Source organism: Pleurodeles waltl, chromosome 4_1 (genome assembly GCF_031143425.1).
Source record: "Pleurodeles waltl isolate 20211129_DDA chromosome 4_1, aPleWal1.hap1.20221129, whole genome shotgun sequence".
Lineage (NCBI taxonomy): Eukaryota > Metazoa > Chordata > Amphibia > Caudata > Salamandridae > Pleurodeles > Pleurodeles waltl.
This window is the reverse complement of record NC_090442.1, coordinates 28846374-28862393: the sequence shown is the minus strand read 5'-3', so window position 1 is coordinate 28862393 and position 16020 is coordinate 28846374. Positions and strand designations below refer to the sequence as shown.

General features: G+C 48.3%; 1 protein-coding gene across 2 annotated transcripts in view; it reads right to left on the bottom strand.

Annotated features, from left to right (window-relative positions):
- LOC138287308 (astacin-like metalloendopeptidase) overlaps nt 1–16020 on the bottom strand; it is a 181891-nt gene that overhangs the window by 63063 nt on the left and 102808 nt on the right. For both annotated transcript variants that reach the window (XM_069227664.1, XM_069227665.1), the window contains exons 4-5: nt 5743–5883; nt 5539–5656 (exon numbers count right to left, since the gene is read on the bottom strand). In XM_069227664.1, the coding sequence (XP_069083765.1) occupies nt 5539–5656; nt 5743–5883 (259 nt within the window). The remainder of the gene's footprint in view (nt 1–5538; nt 5657–5742; nt 5884–16020) is intronic.

Genomic DNA, 16020 nt, shown 5'->3' with positions numbered 1-16020 from the left:
TGCAGAGAGATCTTTGTAGAGTCTTGCTTCACAAACCTGAGGACCCACCCACCAGGGAGCCCTTAAATAACTCTAAAAGGGGGTAGATCACTCTCTGCAGTGACCCACCTATCAGAGGGGGTCAGGGACGTCACCTGCCTGACCTATCCAACTAGATGCTCCCAGGGGCCTCTGCCCATCTCATTTTCAAGATGGCAGAATCAAGTGGCCACCTGGAAGAGCTCAGGGCACCTCCCTAGGGGAGGAGCTGGACAGGGGGGTGGTCACTCCCCTGTGCTTTGTGTAGTTTTGCACCAGAGTGGGAACCGGGGCTTTCTGAACTGGTGCAAACTAGGTTATGCAAGGAGGGCAACAAATGTGCCCTTCAAAGAAGTCTGGTGGTGCTCGGAGGCCACCCCACCCCAGCCCCTAGACAGCTAATGCACACTTACCAGCAGGAGGGCAGAACAGTGTCTAGGTCAGCAGAAGCACGGGCTGACAGCAGGACCCCATAAGGCTGCACAGGCAGAACTGGGGGATCCCCTAAGGAACCTCCAGAGTACATGGTATCATGCAACTAACAGTGAAATCGGTTTAATTGTATTGTCCCAGCATGTTCTGATACCAAACATTCCTAGGTTCCGAGTGGCCATTATGTAGTTGGTCCACCCATGTTGACCAGTGCCTACTACATACCTTAGGATGGCTTCCCCGCACTTACAGATAGTCCAGATATTGTTCTGTAGGGGTACCTTGCTGATGCAGGGGAGCCCTCACACGTAGAGACATGCACCCTGCCCCTGGCCTGAAGGGCCTACAAAATGGTGACTTATACTGTCTAAGTGCAGTGGTTAGGTTTGGCAGTGAAAGGGTGCATGCACCCTTTCATCCATGCTGCAATGGCAGGCCTGCAGGCACAGTTTGCATGGGCTCCTATGGGTGGCATTATACATGCTGCAGCCCACAGGGCCCCCTGGTGTACCAATGCCCTGCGTACCTAGGTACCATATACTAGGAACTTACATGAGTGTATCAGTATGCCACTTATGGGTGCAAAACAAACAACTAAATTTAGGGGCGGGAGCACTGCCACTGGGGTCCTAGTTAGCAGGATCCCAGTGAACTACAGTCCACGCTCACTGACATCAGACAAAAAGTGGAGCTAAGTATGCCAGAAAGATGGCACTTTCCTACTGCAGACATCTTTGAAGCCCACCATTTAGTTCTTTCTCTATTTCTGTGGCTGAGAGTCTGAATATAACCTTCTTAAAAATCATTGTGCAGTGGGTGATTTGTATATGCTTTCACGTCAGTCGCTGGGAGCAGACAGACACAGAGCTGGGCTGTGTTGGTTCTTCTCGCCGCTGTGTTTCTGTGTGCCTCCTCGCTGTCACTTGCCTTGGTCACCCTCTCTGGAAACCTGACAACATGGTCCATTTTGGAGGAAGATGCCTGTGGGTCTTCTTTATCTAGAGCTGGAATCAGTCTTTCCAGACTATTTCCTAATTGTTGCTGTTGCTCTTGAACTGTGCTGTTCATTGTTCTCTTGACGGTCTTTGCTCCCGGCTTGAATGCCAATGCAATGGCGGGATGTCAATGAAAGGGAACTGGCAGCTCAGCTGACACACACCTTGCTCCAAGTGGGCTGGTCTTTATGTAACCCGCTTGCTGGCCGATACCTGTTTAGTACTGCATACCCTAAGTAAAGAAGCCTTTACTGGAAGAGCCTTGCCTTGATAGCCGTGGATGTGGACGTCACTGGGACACAATACGCTGTCTTTCTGTATTGTATTCATATTCTTCGTGGGGCAATTTGAGTCAGCTGACAACTCTTTCTGAGAAATTTAAAAAATTCCAAATTCTTTCTCTAACTCTAAAGTCTGGAGCCCCAGTGCTGAAGGGCTCACAAGCAGTTGAATCCTGCAGCCAAAACTGAATGAACTGAATTCATGCGAGTTTCAGCGTCTCTAAGGAGCACCAAGCTAGACAGCGCAAAATCTGGAGTTATACGGATGCTCACACTAGTATAAATTCAGTTTATTCAATTTTGGCTGCAGGATTGAACAGTTTGTGAACCCTTCAGCACAGCTGGTGCTCTCAAGCAATTGTTGATGACATCATTGGAACTTTAATTGCCAACTCAGATCCTGACATGCCAACAGCTTTACAAGGCCCAAGTGGAAGCCTGTTTCTCCAAACAAGCCAGATAGAGATTGCCACAGGTTTCTTGGGAAGTTAAACTAAACCATGACCTCCAACTTCCAAAATTCTGACCCTAAATATTTTCATCATTTTTTGCTATGAGTTTTTGAACTACCATGGGGGCTTTCTTGTTTTCACCCTAACAACTCTGTCCTGAAGATGGTCTTGTGGATGAATACGCTTTGAGACCAAAATGTCGACTCATTACCTATCTTTCTGTGGAACAATTTGCAACACCTATTGGAGTTGTTTTGTTATGTTCATCAGACATACATTCCTGAGATACATCCAGAAAGTGAGCTCCCATTACATTGACATATGGTAACAAATGTTTAATTATTGTTGCAATAAACTAAACAATGTTGATGTACTTTAAACTTTGTCGGAAGACAACCCCCGGATTGGACCTTTTTGGACTTTTCCGCTTGATTTTGTGCAGCTTTTGTTACATTCTATACTTTGTTCTAAATCAATGATACTTAAAGTACAGCCCAAGGGGGGGGCTTGCGGCCCACTTGACATTTACATGCGGCCCTCCCTGGTGAATAGCAGCAACTGCTACTGTTTACTTACTGAGCCCTAATAATCAGAAACAAATCTTAAATAAACGTTCAAGCCTTAATTTGCAGGTTAATTCAAGTTATGAAGTAACTAAGGCGGAGTCCTGCACCACTTAACTTTCAGAACGCTTTTATTTTTGAAGAATTCTTGCAACAAATGTGTAGGAATAGGATTAAGTTCCTTCAAAATTTAAAAAAGTCTATTTCATTAGCATGCAGAAGCGTTTACCATACCACTGCATTGAGAGTCTTTTTTAAGTGATAGTTTTCAAACATAAATTTAGAAACATTCATGCTTCCCCACCCCACCCTGACAACAGTGCCAATGGTGAACTTAGAGGAAAATCAGTAATTATGTGCACCCATTGGATGGCCTAGGTTGCTAATATATGTGGGCAGTACTATAATCAAACAAAGCAGAGGGTTTTGTACAATGCACTTTCTGAACGTATGTATTTCGAGTAATCTGGGATTCATCATTGTGCAATTCAGCCACTAGATGTACTTGTGTAGCTTCTGGTACGACCACCTTATACAATCCCTGACCCACCGGGCCCCCCATTCCACCACCCTGTTGGCATCAGTACAGCCCTAGGTCACACAACAGACTATGCATTATGGCTGTCGGCAGATGTTTGTGAGTTAAAGATGTAAATGATAGACATCATCAAACAATAGCAAATCATATAATAATTGCTTAATAATATTCCTTTTTGGCACTCTTACAGGTTTAACTTTCTAAAAGCTGCATTTTCAGAATTACAATTTCAAATCCAACTTAACCATAACCAGAGACACCAAACTTGAAGAGATGATCTCTTCCCACTTGGAAATTACTCATATAAAATGTAATAAGGTAACTCCAATGTTAACCTATGGGAGAGATAGGCCTTTAAGTACTGAAAAATATAGAAGTACATGTACCACCCTGCCCTCTCGGCTGTCCAGGGCCTACCCTAGGGGTAACATGTATGAAAAGGGAAGGTCTGGGCCTGTCAAAATGTTTATTTTGCCAGGTTGAAATGGCAGTGTAAACCTGCACACACAGGTTCTGCAATGTCAGGCCTGAGACATGTTTAAACTTTGCTTAAGTGGGTGACACAATCAGTTCTACAGGCCCACTAAAAGCATTTAACTTACATGCCCTGTGCACATGCAGTACTATATACTAGAAATGTATAAGTCAATAGGATATGCCAATTGGGTATAAGCCAGTTCTAGCATGTTTAAGCAGAGAGCACAAGCCCTTTAGCACTGGTTAGCAGTGGTAAAGTGTACAGAGTCCTAAGGCCAGCAAAAACATGATGTCTGAAGGCAAAAAGTTTGGGTGAACCACGCCAAGGATGCCAGGTCTAACACACCCCTTCTACTGCAAGGCCTTTCTGAGGTTGGCTTAGGTGGGACTGACTGGGAATGGTTAAGATCTTTTCTTCAGGGGAGGAAAGAAGAAGTGTTGCTTGCTCCCTGTCTGTCAGCAATCAGCAAGGAAGCTTGTCTATGGGGTGCCTCAGGGCTCTTTGAGCCCCACACTAGTCAACATATTTCTGGCTCACTTGGCCAAATCATACAACCTTGAAATATCTCATATGCTGACAACACTCAGGTGCTCTTGAGAATCCATCCTTTTTCTTCCATCACAATGTAGCCGTTTGAAGCCTGTCTTTCTGCTACTCTACATTGGTTTGGAAACAGCCACCTGCTATGTAATGTAGACAAAACTAAGATCCTCCTGTTTGGCCATATGAATGGCTGCTTAATTGCTGGCATAGGGACTTACCTTTCCCAGGCCTTTCATCACTAGCCAGGAATCTGGGCACAAAAATATATGACAAGCGATCTTTTTTACTTCGGATCACTTCAGTTGTTGCCACGTGTTCTTCTTTACTCAGATCCCTCAGGAACTGCCTGGACTTCCTGCCCTTGAAGACATGTAAGACAGTGGTTTATGCGCTTGTAACCTCAAGATTGGACTACGCTAAAAGCTTGTATCCTGGCATCTCTGACAAAAAACTTCAGTTGGTTAAAAATGCGTTTGTTCATTTAATCTTTGATGCCCCTCAGGAGCATTCGTATTACTCAGCATCTTCAAGGGCTACACTGATTACCTGCTAAAAAGAGGATTCTCTTCAAATCTCTCACAAATTTACACCGGGTAATCTATGGCAGGGGTCCGCAGTAACTGATTAGAAGAACTAGGTCCTATCTGCCCTCCAGATCCTTGCGCTTGCCCTTAGTTTTGCTAGTCACCATCCCGAGATTCCTTCAGGACAGAAGTGGCGTCCATTCTTTTATGGTTTGGGCCTGTGGCAAATGGAACCGGCTTCTCCTTTCTTTCTAAATCTCTCATGAACTGTCTTTTCATAAAGCTCTTTTCTCAGCACAGTAGCATGTCTTTTCACTATCCTTACTACAGACTATTGTGCCCAGACACTTTGGAGCAGCCGTGCACTCACAAATACCTCGCATTCATTCATCTGAGGCTCAATGTGTGTCCTCCTAAACTTTCCTTCCATTGACCCTTGCACTGCAGCCGAGAACAACAGAAGACTTCTGCTGCCTTTCATAGAGGAGACTTAGGGCCTGATTACGACCTTGGCGGATGGGATATTCCCCCACAAAAGTGACGGATATCCCACCTGGCATTTTAAAAGTGCCGTAGGATATAATGGAACTTGTAATACGGCGGACGGGATATCCGTCACATTTGTGATGGAGTATCCCATCCGCCAATGTTGTAATCAGGCCCTCAGTGTCCACAGCACAACACCATGAAGCACCATCGACACCAGGCACCTACCCTTTTTCAGAGATGATGTTCAAGTAGTCTCTTTCCGTGAGGCGAGGGACAAAGGTCACGCAGGTCATGGTTGCGATCTCCTGCATGGCGGCGGACACCTTGGCCTTCTGAGCTTCACCTGGGTGGGGCAGGATGAAAGATAAACATCATGTCTGGCTATGGGGAAAGCTTCCATAGACGCTGACCTGGAGAAAGAACATGTACCATAAACACCATCGAGGACGTAGGGGACCCTGACGAGTCCGTCGCTGGAGTGGGGCCAAAGGCATTGGCTGTTCAGACAGGTGATGGCATTACGGCCTTGTATGGCAAGAATATCGCCGTCCATCAGTGGGACGTCAGCATCTGAAGGTATGAAAGAACAGACAATCCATCAGCATCTGAGACATTTCATGAGAAACTTCCAGTAAACATGTAAGGAGGGGAGGTTGAGGCGCAGGCCTCCAGGTCCTCCCTCTCCCCAAGGCCCATTCACAAGTAGAAAACAATAGTTTGTTCTTTACGTAATTAATAAAATAACACAGGACTGCAGCCTCGCTATTAAAGCCTAATTATGCAGCTTTTGTGTCTAGTGTGGTATGTTTTGTGCTAGTATTATTTTATTATTTTTATACTTTAACACTGTCTAGTTAGTACCAGTTTAAAAACAAAATACATCAATAGGTAAATGAAAGATGATTCGTCAACCTCAGCGAAGGGCCTTCCACTGCACAGCAACATCTGTCACTGCGTTTCTAGGAACTTTTGATCAATTTGAGGTAGAAACAATATGTTTGTTAAAATCTACAAATTATGCAGCAGATGATGGATTAAGTGGCAAATCCGTAACCATGCATAACAGCGACAGCTGCAGAATTGCATAATCCTAGTGGCCCTTCTTATGGCACTATATGAAGCAAAAAGACACTGACAATGGAGAAGTTTGACTTGTCTTAAAAATAAAACGCTTGCCAAGATTCACTATTACGACACTGGAAGAGAGTGGCAAGGACCAGTGCAAGTGTCTATTCTGGAAAGAAAAGCACTGGCAGCAATGCCAGGCAGCACTGGCACCTGCTGCTGCTGCCCTGCCTGCTCTCAACAGGGAGGAGGCAGAGGGGGGAGAGTGAAAGGAGGGTGAGGATCAGAGAAGAGGTGAAACAGAGAAGGGTGAGGTGGAGGGAGGATAGTGAAAGTAGTGTGAGGAACAGAGAAGCGGGGAGACAGAGAAGGGTGAGGGGGAGGGAGGATAGTGAAAAGAGGGTGAGGATCAGAGAAGCGGGGGAGACAGAGAAGGGTGAAGTGGAAGGAGGATAGTGAAAGGAGGGTGAGGACCAGAGAAGAGGGGTAGACAGAGAAGCGTGAGGTGGAGGGAGGATTGTGAAAGGAGGGTGAAGGACAGAGAAGCGGGGGACAGACAAGGGTGAGGTGCAGGGAGGATAGTGAAAGGAGGGTGAGCATCAGAGAAGCGGGGAAACAGAGAAGGGTGAGGTGGAGGGAGAATAGTGAAAGGAGGGTGAGGATCAGAGAAGCGGGGGAGACAGAGAAGGGAGAGGTGGAGGGAGGATAGTGAAAGGAGGGTGAGGATCAGAGAAGCGGGGGGACAGAGAAGGGTGAGGTGGAGGGAGGATAGTGAAAGGAGGGTGAAGGACAGAGAAGTGGGGGGAGACAGAGAAGGGTGAGGTGGAGGGAGGGGACAGTGAAGCAGAGGAATGGGAGTGCAGAAGGGAGGAGGCAGAAGGGAGGATAGTGAAAGGAGGGTGAGGAACAGAGAAGAGGGGGAGACAGAGAAGGGTGAGGTGGGGGAGGATAGTGAAAGGAGGGTGAGGATCAGAGAAGAGGGGGAGACAGAGAAGGGTGAGGTGGGGAGGATAGTGAAATGAGGGTGAGGATCAGAGAAGAGGGGGAGACAGAGAAGGGTGAGGTGGAGGGAGGATAGTGAAAGGAGGGTGAGGATCAGAGAAGAGTGGGAGACAGAGGAGGGTGAGGTGGAGGGAGGATAGTGAAAGGAGGGTGAGGATCAGAGAAGCGGGGGAGACAGAGAAGGGTGAGGTGGAGGGAGGGGAGAGTGAAGCAGAGGGCTGGGAGTGTGTAGGAGGCTGGCCTGGCTTGTAGTGGGTCCAGTTATCCCTTATTAGTAGATTAGTAGTGTTCTAGCAGCTTAGGCAGATAGAGGTAGCTATAGCAGAGCAGCTTAGGCTGAACTAGAAGACATGCAAAGCTCCAACTATACCACTTATATCATATAGGTACTATATCATAAGAAAGACAATACTCAGAGTTACCAAAAATAAAGGTACTTTATTTTAGTGACAATGTACAAAAAAATATCTCAGAAGATAAACTCCCTTAGGAGGTAAGTAGAATACACAAAATAGACACACACACCAAAATCAGGTAAGTAAAACAGTCAGAAAGTAGTGCAAACACTGTAGAATACAATTGGATGCAATAGGCCTAAGGGCAACACCAACCATTTATTAACAAAGTGGAATGCAAACCAAGAATTACTAGTGTAGTGTGTAGAGGGTCGCTGGGAGCGTAAGAAAACACTAAGGGTGTCCAAGATACCCCACCCCAAGACCCTGAAAAGTAGGGGTAAAGTACTACTATTTCCCCAGAAACACACTAAAGTCGTGATAAAGGATTTTGCAAAGACCATAACAGACTGCAAAGCACTGAAGACGGATTCCGGGACCTGAGGACCTGCAAAGGAAGGGGACCAAGTCCAAGAGTCGCGAAAGTGTCCGGGGGGGCAGGAGCCCACTAAACCCCGGATGAAGGTGCAAAATGGCTGTCTCCGGATGGAAGAAGCTGAAGATTCTGCAACAACGAAAGGTGCTAGGAACTCCCACAGAGTGCTGGAGGATGCAGAGTTGTTTCTTTGGCAAAAGACTGCAAACAGGCCTTGCTAGATGCAAGAGTCGCAGTTGAAGAAAAAGGGTTCTGCCTGGGCACAGGAGGGACCAGGATGTCGCCACTTGGGAGAGGAGACAGAGGGGGCCCTCAGCAACATAGAGAGCCCACGCACATGAAGGTAGCACCCGCGGAAGTCCTTGAACACAGGTTCAAGAAGTCTGAACATGGCAGTTGTCTCAACACTGCAAAAGAGGGTCCCACGAAGCCGGAGATCAACTCAGGGAGCTGAGCGATGCAGGACAAAGTGCTGGGGACCTAGACTTGGCTATGCACAAAGGATGTTGTGGAAATGTGCGCAGAAGCCCTTGTAGCTGCAATTCATGCGGTGCACAGGATTACTATCTGGAGAGGGGAGGCAAGCACTTACCTCCTCCAAATTTGGACAGTTGGACCACTGGACAGTTTGGGTCACTTGGGTCCACCACCTGTGTTCCAGGGGCCACGCTCGTCAGCTAGCTGTCAAAAGGCTTTTGATGAGCTCAAACAGGCCATGTGCTCTGCACCTGTCCTAAAAAGCCCTTGTTACACCAAAAAATGAATAGTCCAGACTGATGCTTCTGAATTAGAGGCAGGGGCAGGTCTGTCACAGCTTAACACTGAGGGCCAGGATCAACCTTTTGCTTTTATCAGCAGAAGGTTGACCCCTAGAGAAAAGCGTTGGTCTGCCATAGAGAGGGAGGCCTTTGCTGTGGTCTGGGTCCTGAAAAAGTTGAGACCATACCTCTTTGGTACTCACTTTATTGTTCAGACAGACCACAAACCTAAACTTTGGCTAAAACAAATGAAAGATGAAAACCCTAAATTGTTGATGTGGTCCATATCTCTACAGGGAACGGACTATACAGTGGAACATAGACCTGGGAGTACCCACTCCAATGCAGATGGACTCTCCAGATATTTCCACTTAGACAATGAAGACTCATCTGGGCAAGGTTAGCCTTTTTGTCCCTCGTTTGAGGGGGGTGGTTGTGTAGAAAAGTACCATCTTGCCAGGCATGTTACCCCCATTTTTACATGTATGTAAATTTGTTTTTGCCTGTCTCACTGGGATCCTGCTAGCCACGACCACAGTGCTCATAGTTTGTGGCCTGAATGTGTGTAACTGTTTAGTGACTAACTGTGTCACTGAGGCTCTGCTAACCTGAACCTCAGTGCTTATGCTCTCTCTGCCTTTAAATTTGTCACTATAGGCTAGTGATCACTTTTACCAATTTCATTTGGTACACTGGAACACCCTTATAATTCCCTAGTATATGGTACCTAGGTACACAGGGTATTGAGGTTCCAGGCGATCCCTATGGGCTACAGCATTTCTTTTGCACCCATAGGGAGCTCAGACAATTCTTACACAGGCCTGACACTGCAGCCTGAGTGAAATAACGTCCACGTTATTTCACAGCCATTTTTCACTGCACATAAGTAACTTATAAGTCACCTATATGTCTAACCTTCACCTGGTGAAGGTTGGGTGGCAAGTTACTTAGTGTGTGTCAAATTCCCCAGACTTTGTGAGTGCGGGGACATCATTACACACGTGCACTATACATAGGTCACTACCTATGTATAGCGTCACAATTGTAACTCCGAACATGGCCATGTAACATGTCTAAGATCATGGAATTGTCCCCCCAATACCATTCTGGTATTGGGGGACAATTCCAGGATCTCCCGGGTCTCTAGCACAGAACCCGGGTGCTGCCAAACTGCCTTTCCGGGGTTTCCACTGCAGCTGCTGCTGCTACCAACCCCTCAGACAGGATTCTGCCCTCCTGGGGTCCAGGCAGCCCTGGCCCAGGAAGGCAGAACAAAGGATTTCCTCTGAGAGAGGGTGTTACACCCTCTCCCTTTGGAAATAGGTATGAAGGGATGGGGAGGAGTAGCCTCCCCCAGCCTCTGGAAATGCTTTGATGGGCACAGATGGTGCCCATCTCTGCATAAGCCAGTCTACACTGGTTCAGGGATTCCCCAGCCCTGCTCTGGCACGAAACTGGACAAAGGAAAGGGGAGTGACCACTCCCCTGACCAGTACCTCCCAGGGGAGGTGCCTAGAGCTCCTCCAGTGTGTCCCAGACCTCTGCCATCTTGGAAACAGAGGTGTTTGGTGTAGGAGGCTGGACTGGCTTGTAGTGAGTACCAAGAGGTACTTGCACCTTGCATCAGGCCCAGTTATCCCTTATTAGTGTATAGGGTGTCTAGCAGCTTAGGCTGATAGATAATGGTAGCTTAGCAGAGCAGCTTAGGCTGAACTAGGAGACGTGTGAAGCTACTACAGTACCACAAGTGTCACTTGCACAATATCATAAGAAAACACAATACACAGTTATACTAAAAATAAAGGTACTTTATTTTTATGACAATATGCCAAAGTATCTTAGAGTGTACCCTCAGCAAGAGGATAGCAAATATACACAAGTTATATGTACACAATACCAAAAATATGCAGTATAGTCTTAGAAAACAGTGCAAACACTGTATAGTTACAATAGGATGCAATGGGGACACATAGGGATAGGGGCAACACAAACCATATACTCCAAAAGTGGAATGTGAACCACGAATGGAACCCAAACCTATGTGACCTTGTAGAGGGTCGTTGGGACTATTAGAAAATAGTGAGAGTTAGAAAATTAGCCCTCCCCAAGACCCTGAAAAGTGAGTGCAAAGTGCACTAAAGTTCCCCAAAAGACAAAGAGTCGTGTTAGAGGAATAATGCAGGAAAGACACCAACCAACAATGCAACAACTGTGGATTTCCAATCTAGGGTACCTGTGGAACAAGGGGACCAAGTCCAAAAGTCACAAGCAAGTCGGAGATGGGCAAATGCCCAGGAAATGCCAGCTGCGTGTGCAAAGAAGCTTCGACTGGACAGAAGAAGCAAAGGTTTCTGCAGGAACGAAAAGGGTTAGAGACCTTCCCTTGGGTGGACGGATCCCTCTCGCCTTGGAGAGTCGTGCAGAAGTGTTTTCCCGCCGAAAGGACGCCAACAAGCCTTGCTAGCTGCAAATTATGCGCTTGGCGTTTTTGGACGCTGCTGGGGCCCAGGAGGGATCAGAAGGTCGCAAATTGGACCTGAAGAGAGAGGGGACGTCGAGCAAGACAAGGAGCCCTCACTGAAGCAGGTAGCTCCCGGAGAAGTGCCAGAAACAGGCACTACAAGGATGCGTGAAACGGTGTTTGCCGAAGTTGCACAAAGGAGTCCCACGTCGCCGGAGACCAACTTAGAAAGTTGTGCAATGCAGGTTAGAGTGCCATGGACCCAGGCTTGGCTGTGCACGAAGGATTTCCGCCGGAAGAGCACAGGGGCCGGAGTAGCTGCAAAAGTCGCTTTTCCCAGTAATGCAGCCCAGCGAGGTGAGGCAAGGACTTACCTCCACCAAACTTGGACTGAAGAGTCACTGGACTGTGGGGGTCACTTGGACAGAGTTGCTGGATTCGAGGGACCTCGCTCGTCGTGCTGAGAGGAGACCCAAGGGACCGGTAATGCAGCTTTTTGGTGCCTGCGGATGCAGGGGGAAGATTCCGTCGACCCACGGGAGATTTCTTCGGAGCTTCTGGTGCAGAGAGGAGGCAGACTACCCCCACAGCATGCACAAGCAGGAAAACAGTCGAGAAGGCGGCAGGATCAGCGTTACAGAGTTGCAGTAGTCGTCTTAGCTACTTTGTTGCAGTTTTGCAGGCATCCAGCGCGGTCAGCAGTCGATTCCTTATCAGAAGGTAAAGAGAGAGATGCAGAGGAACTCTGATGAGCTCTTGCATTCGTTATCTGAGGAATCCCAAGAGACAGAGGGCCTCATTCTAACCCTGGCGGTAATTACCGCCAGGGCGGAGGTCGGCGGTAGCACCGCCAACAGGCTGGCGGTGCTCCGCCGGGCATTCTGACCGCGGCGGTACAGCCGCGGCCAGAAGCGGAAAGCCGGCGGGCTACCCCCGACTTTCCGCTGCCCGTCTGAATCCTCCATGGCGGCGGACCGCGCTCCGCCGCCATGGGGATTCAGACACCCCCTACCGCCATCCTGTTCATGGCGGCTCTCCCGCCATGAACAGGATGGCGGTAGGGGGTGCTGTGGGGCCCCTGGGGGCCCCTGCCGTGCCCATGCCAATGGCATGGGCACGGCAGGGGCCCCCGTAAGAGGGCCCCAAAAAGTATTTCAGTGTATGCCCAGCAGACACTGAAATACGCAACGGGTGCAACTGCACCCGTCGCACCTTCCCACTCCGCCGGCTCAATTCTGAGCCGGCATCCTAGTGGGAAGGTTCATTTGCCCTGGGCTGGCGGGCGGTCTTTTGGCGGCCGCCCGCCAGCCCAGGGCAAATGTCAGAATCACCGCCGCGGTCTTTCGACCTCAGTGCGGTGTTCTGACGGCGGTACCTTGGCGGACGGCGGAGGCCGTCCGCCAAGGTCAGAATGACCGCCAGAGACCCTAAATAGCCAGAAAAGAGGGTTTGGCTACCTAGGAGAGAGGAGAGGCTACTAACACCTGAAGGAGCCAATCACAAGGAGTCTCTGACGTCACCTGGTGGCACTGGCCACTCAGAGCAGTCCAGTGTGCCAGCAGCACCTCTGTTTCCAAGATGGCAGAGGTCTGGAGCACACTGGAGGAGCTCTGGACACCTCCCAGGGGAGGTGCAGGTCAGGGGAGTGGTCACTCCCCTTTCCTTTGTCCAGTTTCGCGCCAGAGCAGGGGCTAAGGGGTCCCTGAACCGGTGTAGACTGGCTTATGCAGAATTGGGCACATCTGTGACCAACAAAGCATTTCCAGAGGCTGGGGGAGGCTACCCCTCCCCTGCCTTCACACCATTTTCCAAAGGGAGAGGGTGTAACACCCTCTCTCAGAGGAAGTCCTTTGTTCTGCCATCCTGGGACAAGCCTGGCTTGACCCCAGGAGGGCAGAAACCTGTCTGAGGGGTTGGCAGCAGCAGCAGCTGCAGTGAAACCCCGGGAAAGGCAGTTTGGCAGTACCAGGGTCTGTGCTACAGACCACTGGGATCATGGAATTGTCCCAATAATGCCAGGATGGCATAGAGGGGGCCATTCCATGATCTTAGACATGTTACATGGCCATATTCGGAGTTACCATTGTGAAGCTACATATAGGTAGTGACCTATATGTAGTGCACGCGTGTAATGGTGTCCCCGCACTCACAAAGTTCAGGGAATTGGCTCTGAACAATGTGGGGGCACCTTGGCTAGTGCCAGGGTGCCCTCACACTTAGTAACTTTGCACCTAACCTTTACCAGGTAAAGGTTAGACATATAGGTGACTTATAAGTTACTTAAGTGCAGTGTAAAATGGCTGTGAAATAACGTGGACGTTATTTCACTCAGGCTGCAGTGGCAGGCCTGTGTAAGAATTGTCAGAGCTCCCTATGGGTGGCAAAAGAAATGCTGCAGCCCATAGGGATCTCCTGGAACCCCAATACCCTGGGTACCTCAGTACCATATACTAGGGAATTATAAGGGTGTTCCAGAAAGCCAATGTAAATTGGTAAAATTGGTCACTAGCCTGTTAGTGACAATTTGAAAGAAATGAGAGAGCATAACCACTGAGGTTCTGATTAGCAGAGCCTTAGTGAGACAGTTAGTCACTACACAGGTAACACAGTCAGGCACACTTATGAGCACTGGGGCCCTGGAGAACAGGGTCCCAGTGACACATACAACTAAAACAACATATATACAGTGAAAAATGGGGGTAACATGCCAGGCAAGATGGTACTTTCCTACACAACCCCCCCCAAACGAAGGACAATAAGACTAGCCATTACCTGATGAGTCTTCATTGTCTAAGTGGAAATATCTGGAGAGTCCATCTGCATTGGAGTGGCTACTCCCAGGTCTATGTTCCACTGTATAGTCCATTCCCTGTAGGGATATGGACCACCTCAACAATTTAGGATTTTCACCTTTCATTTGTTTTAGCCAAAGTAGAGGTTTGTGGTCTGTCTGAACAATGAAGTGAGTGCCAAACAGGTATGGCCTCAACTTCTTCAGTGCCCAGACCACAGCAAAGGCCTCCCTCTCTATGGCAGACCAACGCTTTTCTCTAGGGGTCAACCTCCTACTAATAAAAGCAACAGGTTGATCCTGGCCCTCTGAATTGAGTTGTGATAGGACTGCCCCTACTCCTAATTCAGATGCATCAGTTTGGACATAGAATTTTTTAGAGTAACAAGGGCTTTTCAGGACAGGTGCAGAGCACATGGCCTGCTTCAGCTCCTCAAAAGCTTTCTGACAGTTTGTTGTCCATAATACCTTTTTAGGCATCTTTTTTGAAGTGAGGTCATTAAGAGGGGCTGCAATTGAGCCATAGTTCTTAATGAACCTCCTGTAATACCCAGTGAGGCCTAGGAAGGCTCTCACCTGGGTCTGTGTGGTAGGGGGAACCCAATCAACAATTGTTTGGATTTTCCCCTGTAGTGGTGCAATCTGTTCCCCACCAACAAGGTGTCCCAGATAAACCACCTTACCCTGCCCTATCTGGCACTTTGAAGCCTTGATAGTGAGGCCTGCCTTTTGCAGGGCCTCTAAAACTTTCCATAGGTGGACCAGGTGCTCATCCCAGCTGGAGCTAAAGACAGCTATATCGTCCAGATATGCTGCACTGAAAGCTTCCAGGCCTTGCAGGACTGTGTTCACCGACCTCTGAAAAGTGGCAGGTGCATTTTTCAAACCAAAAGGCATTACAGTAAACTGGTAATGTCCTCCAATGGTCGAAAATGCAGTCTTAGGTTTAGCCTCTTCTGACAATTTGATCTGCCAATACCCTGCAGTCAAATCAAAAGTGCTTAGATACTTGGCAGATGCCAGTGTATCTATGAGCTCATCTGCCCTGGGTATAGGGTGAGCATCTGTTTTGGTTACAAGGTTGAGACCTCTATAGTCGACACAAAACCGCATTTCCTTCTTTCCATCTTTGGAATGGGGTTTTGGTACAAGTACCACAGGAGAAGCCCATGGACTTTCAGAGTGCTCAACCACTCCTAGCTCTAACATTTTCTGGACTTCTTGCTTTATGCAGTCCCTGACATGGTCAGGCTGCCTATAGATCTTACTTTTGACAGGCAAGCTGTCTCCAGTATCTATAGTGTGCTCACACCAAGAAGTGGTACCTGGCACAGTAGAGAAGAGTTCAGAAAACTGACCCAGGAGATTTATGCAATTGTCCTTCTGCTCAGCAGTAAGGCAATCAGCCAAAACTACACCTTCCACAAGAGCATCTTGTTCTGTGGAAGAGAAGAGATCAGGTAGAGGATAACTGTCTTCTTCCTGTCCCTCATCAGTTGCCATGAGCAGGGTGAGATCAGCCCTGTCATAGTAGGGTTTCAGGCGGTTTACATGGAGCACCCTAAGGGGACTCCTTGCAGTGCCTAAGTCAACCAAATAGGTGACTTCACCCTTTTTCTCAACAATTGTGTGGGGACCACTCCATTTATCTTGGAGTGCTCTTGGGGCCACAGGCTCCAAGACCCACACTTTCTGTCCTGGTTGGTACTGCACCAAAACAGTTCTGGTCATGCCATTGCTTCTGGAGCTCTTGGCTGGCCTGAAGGTTCTTACTGGCCTTTTTCATATACTCAGCCATC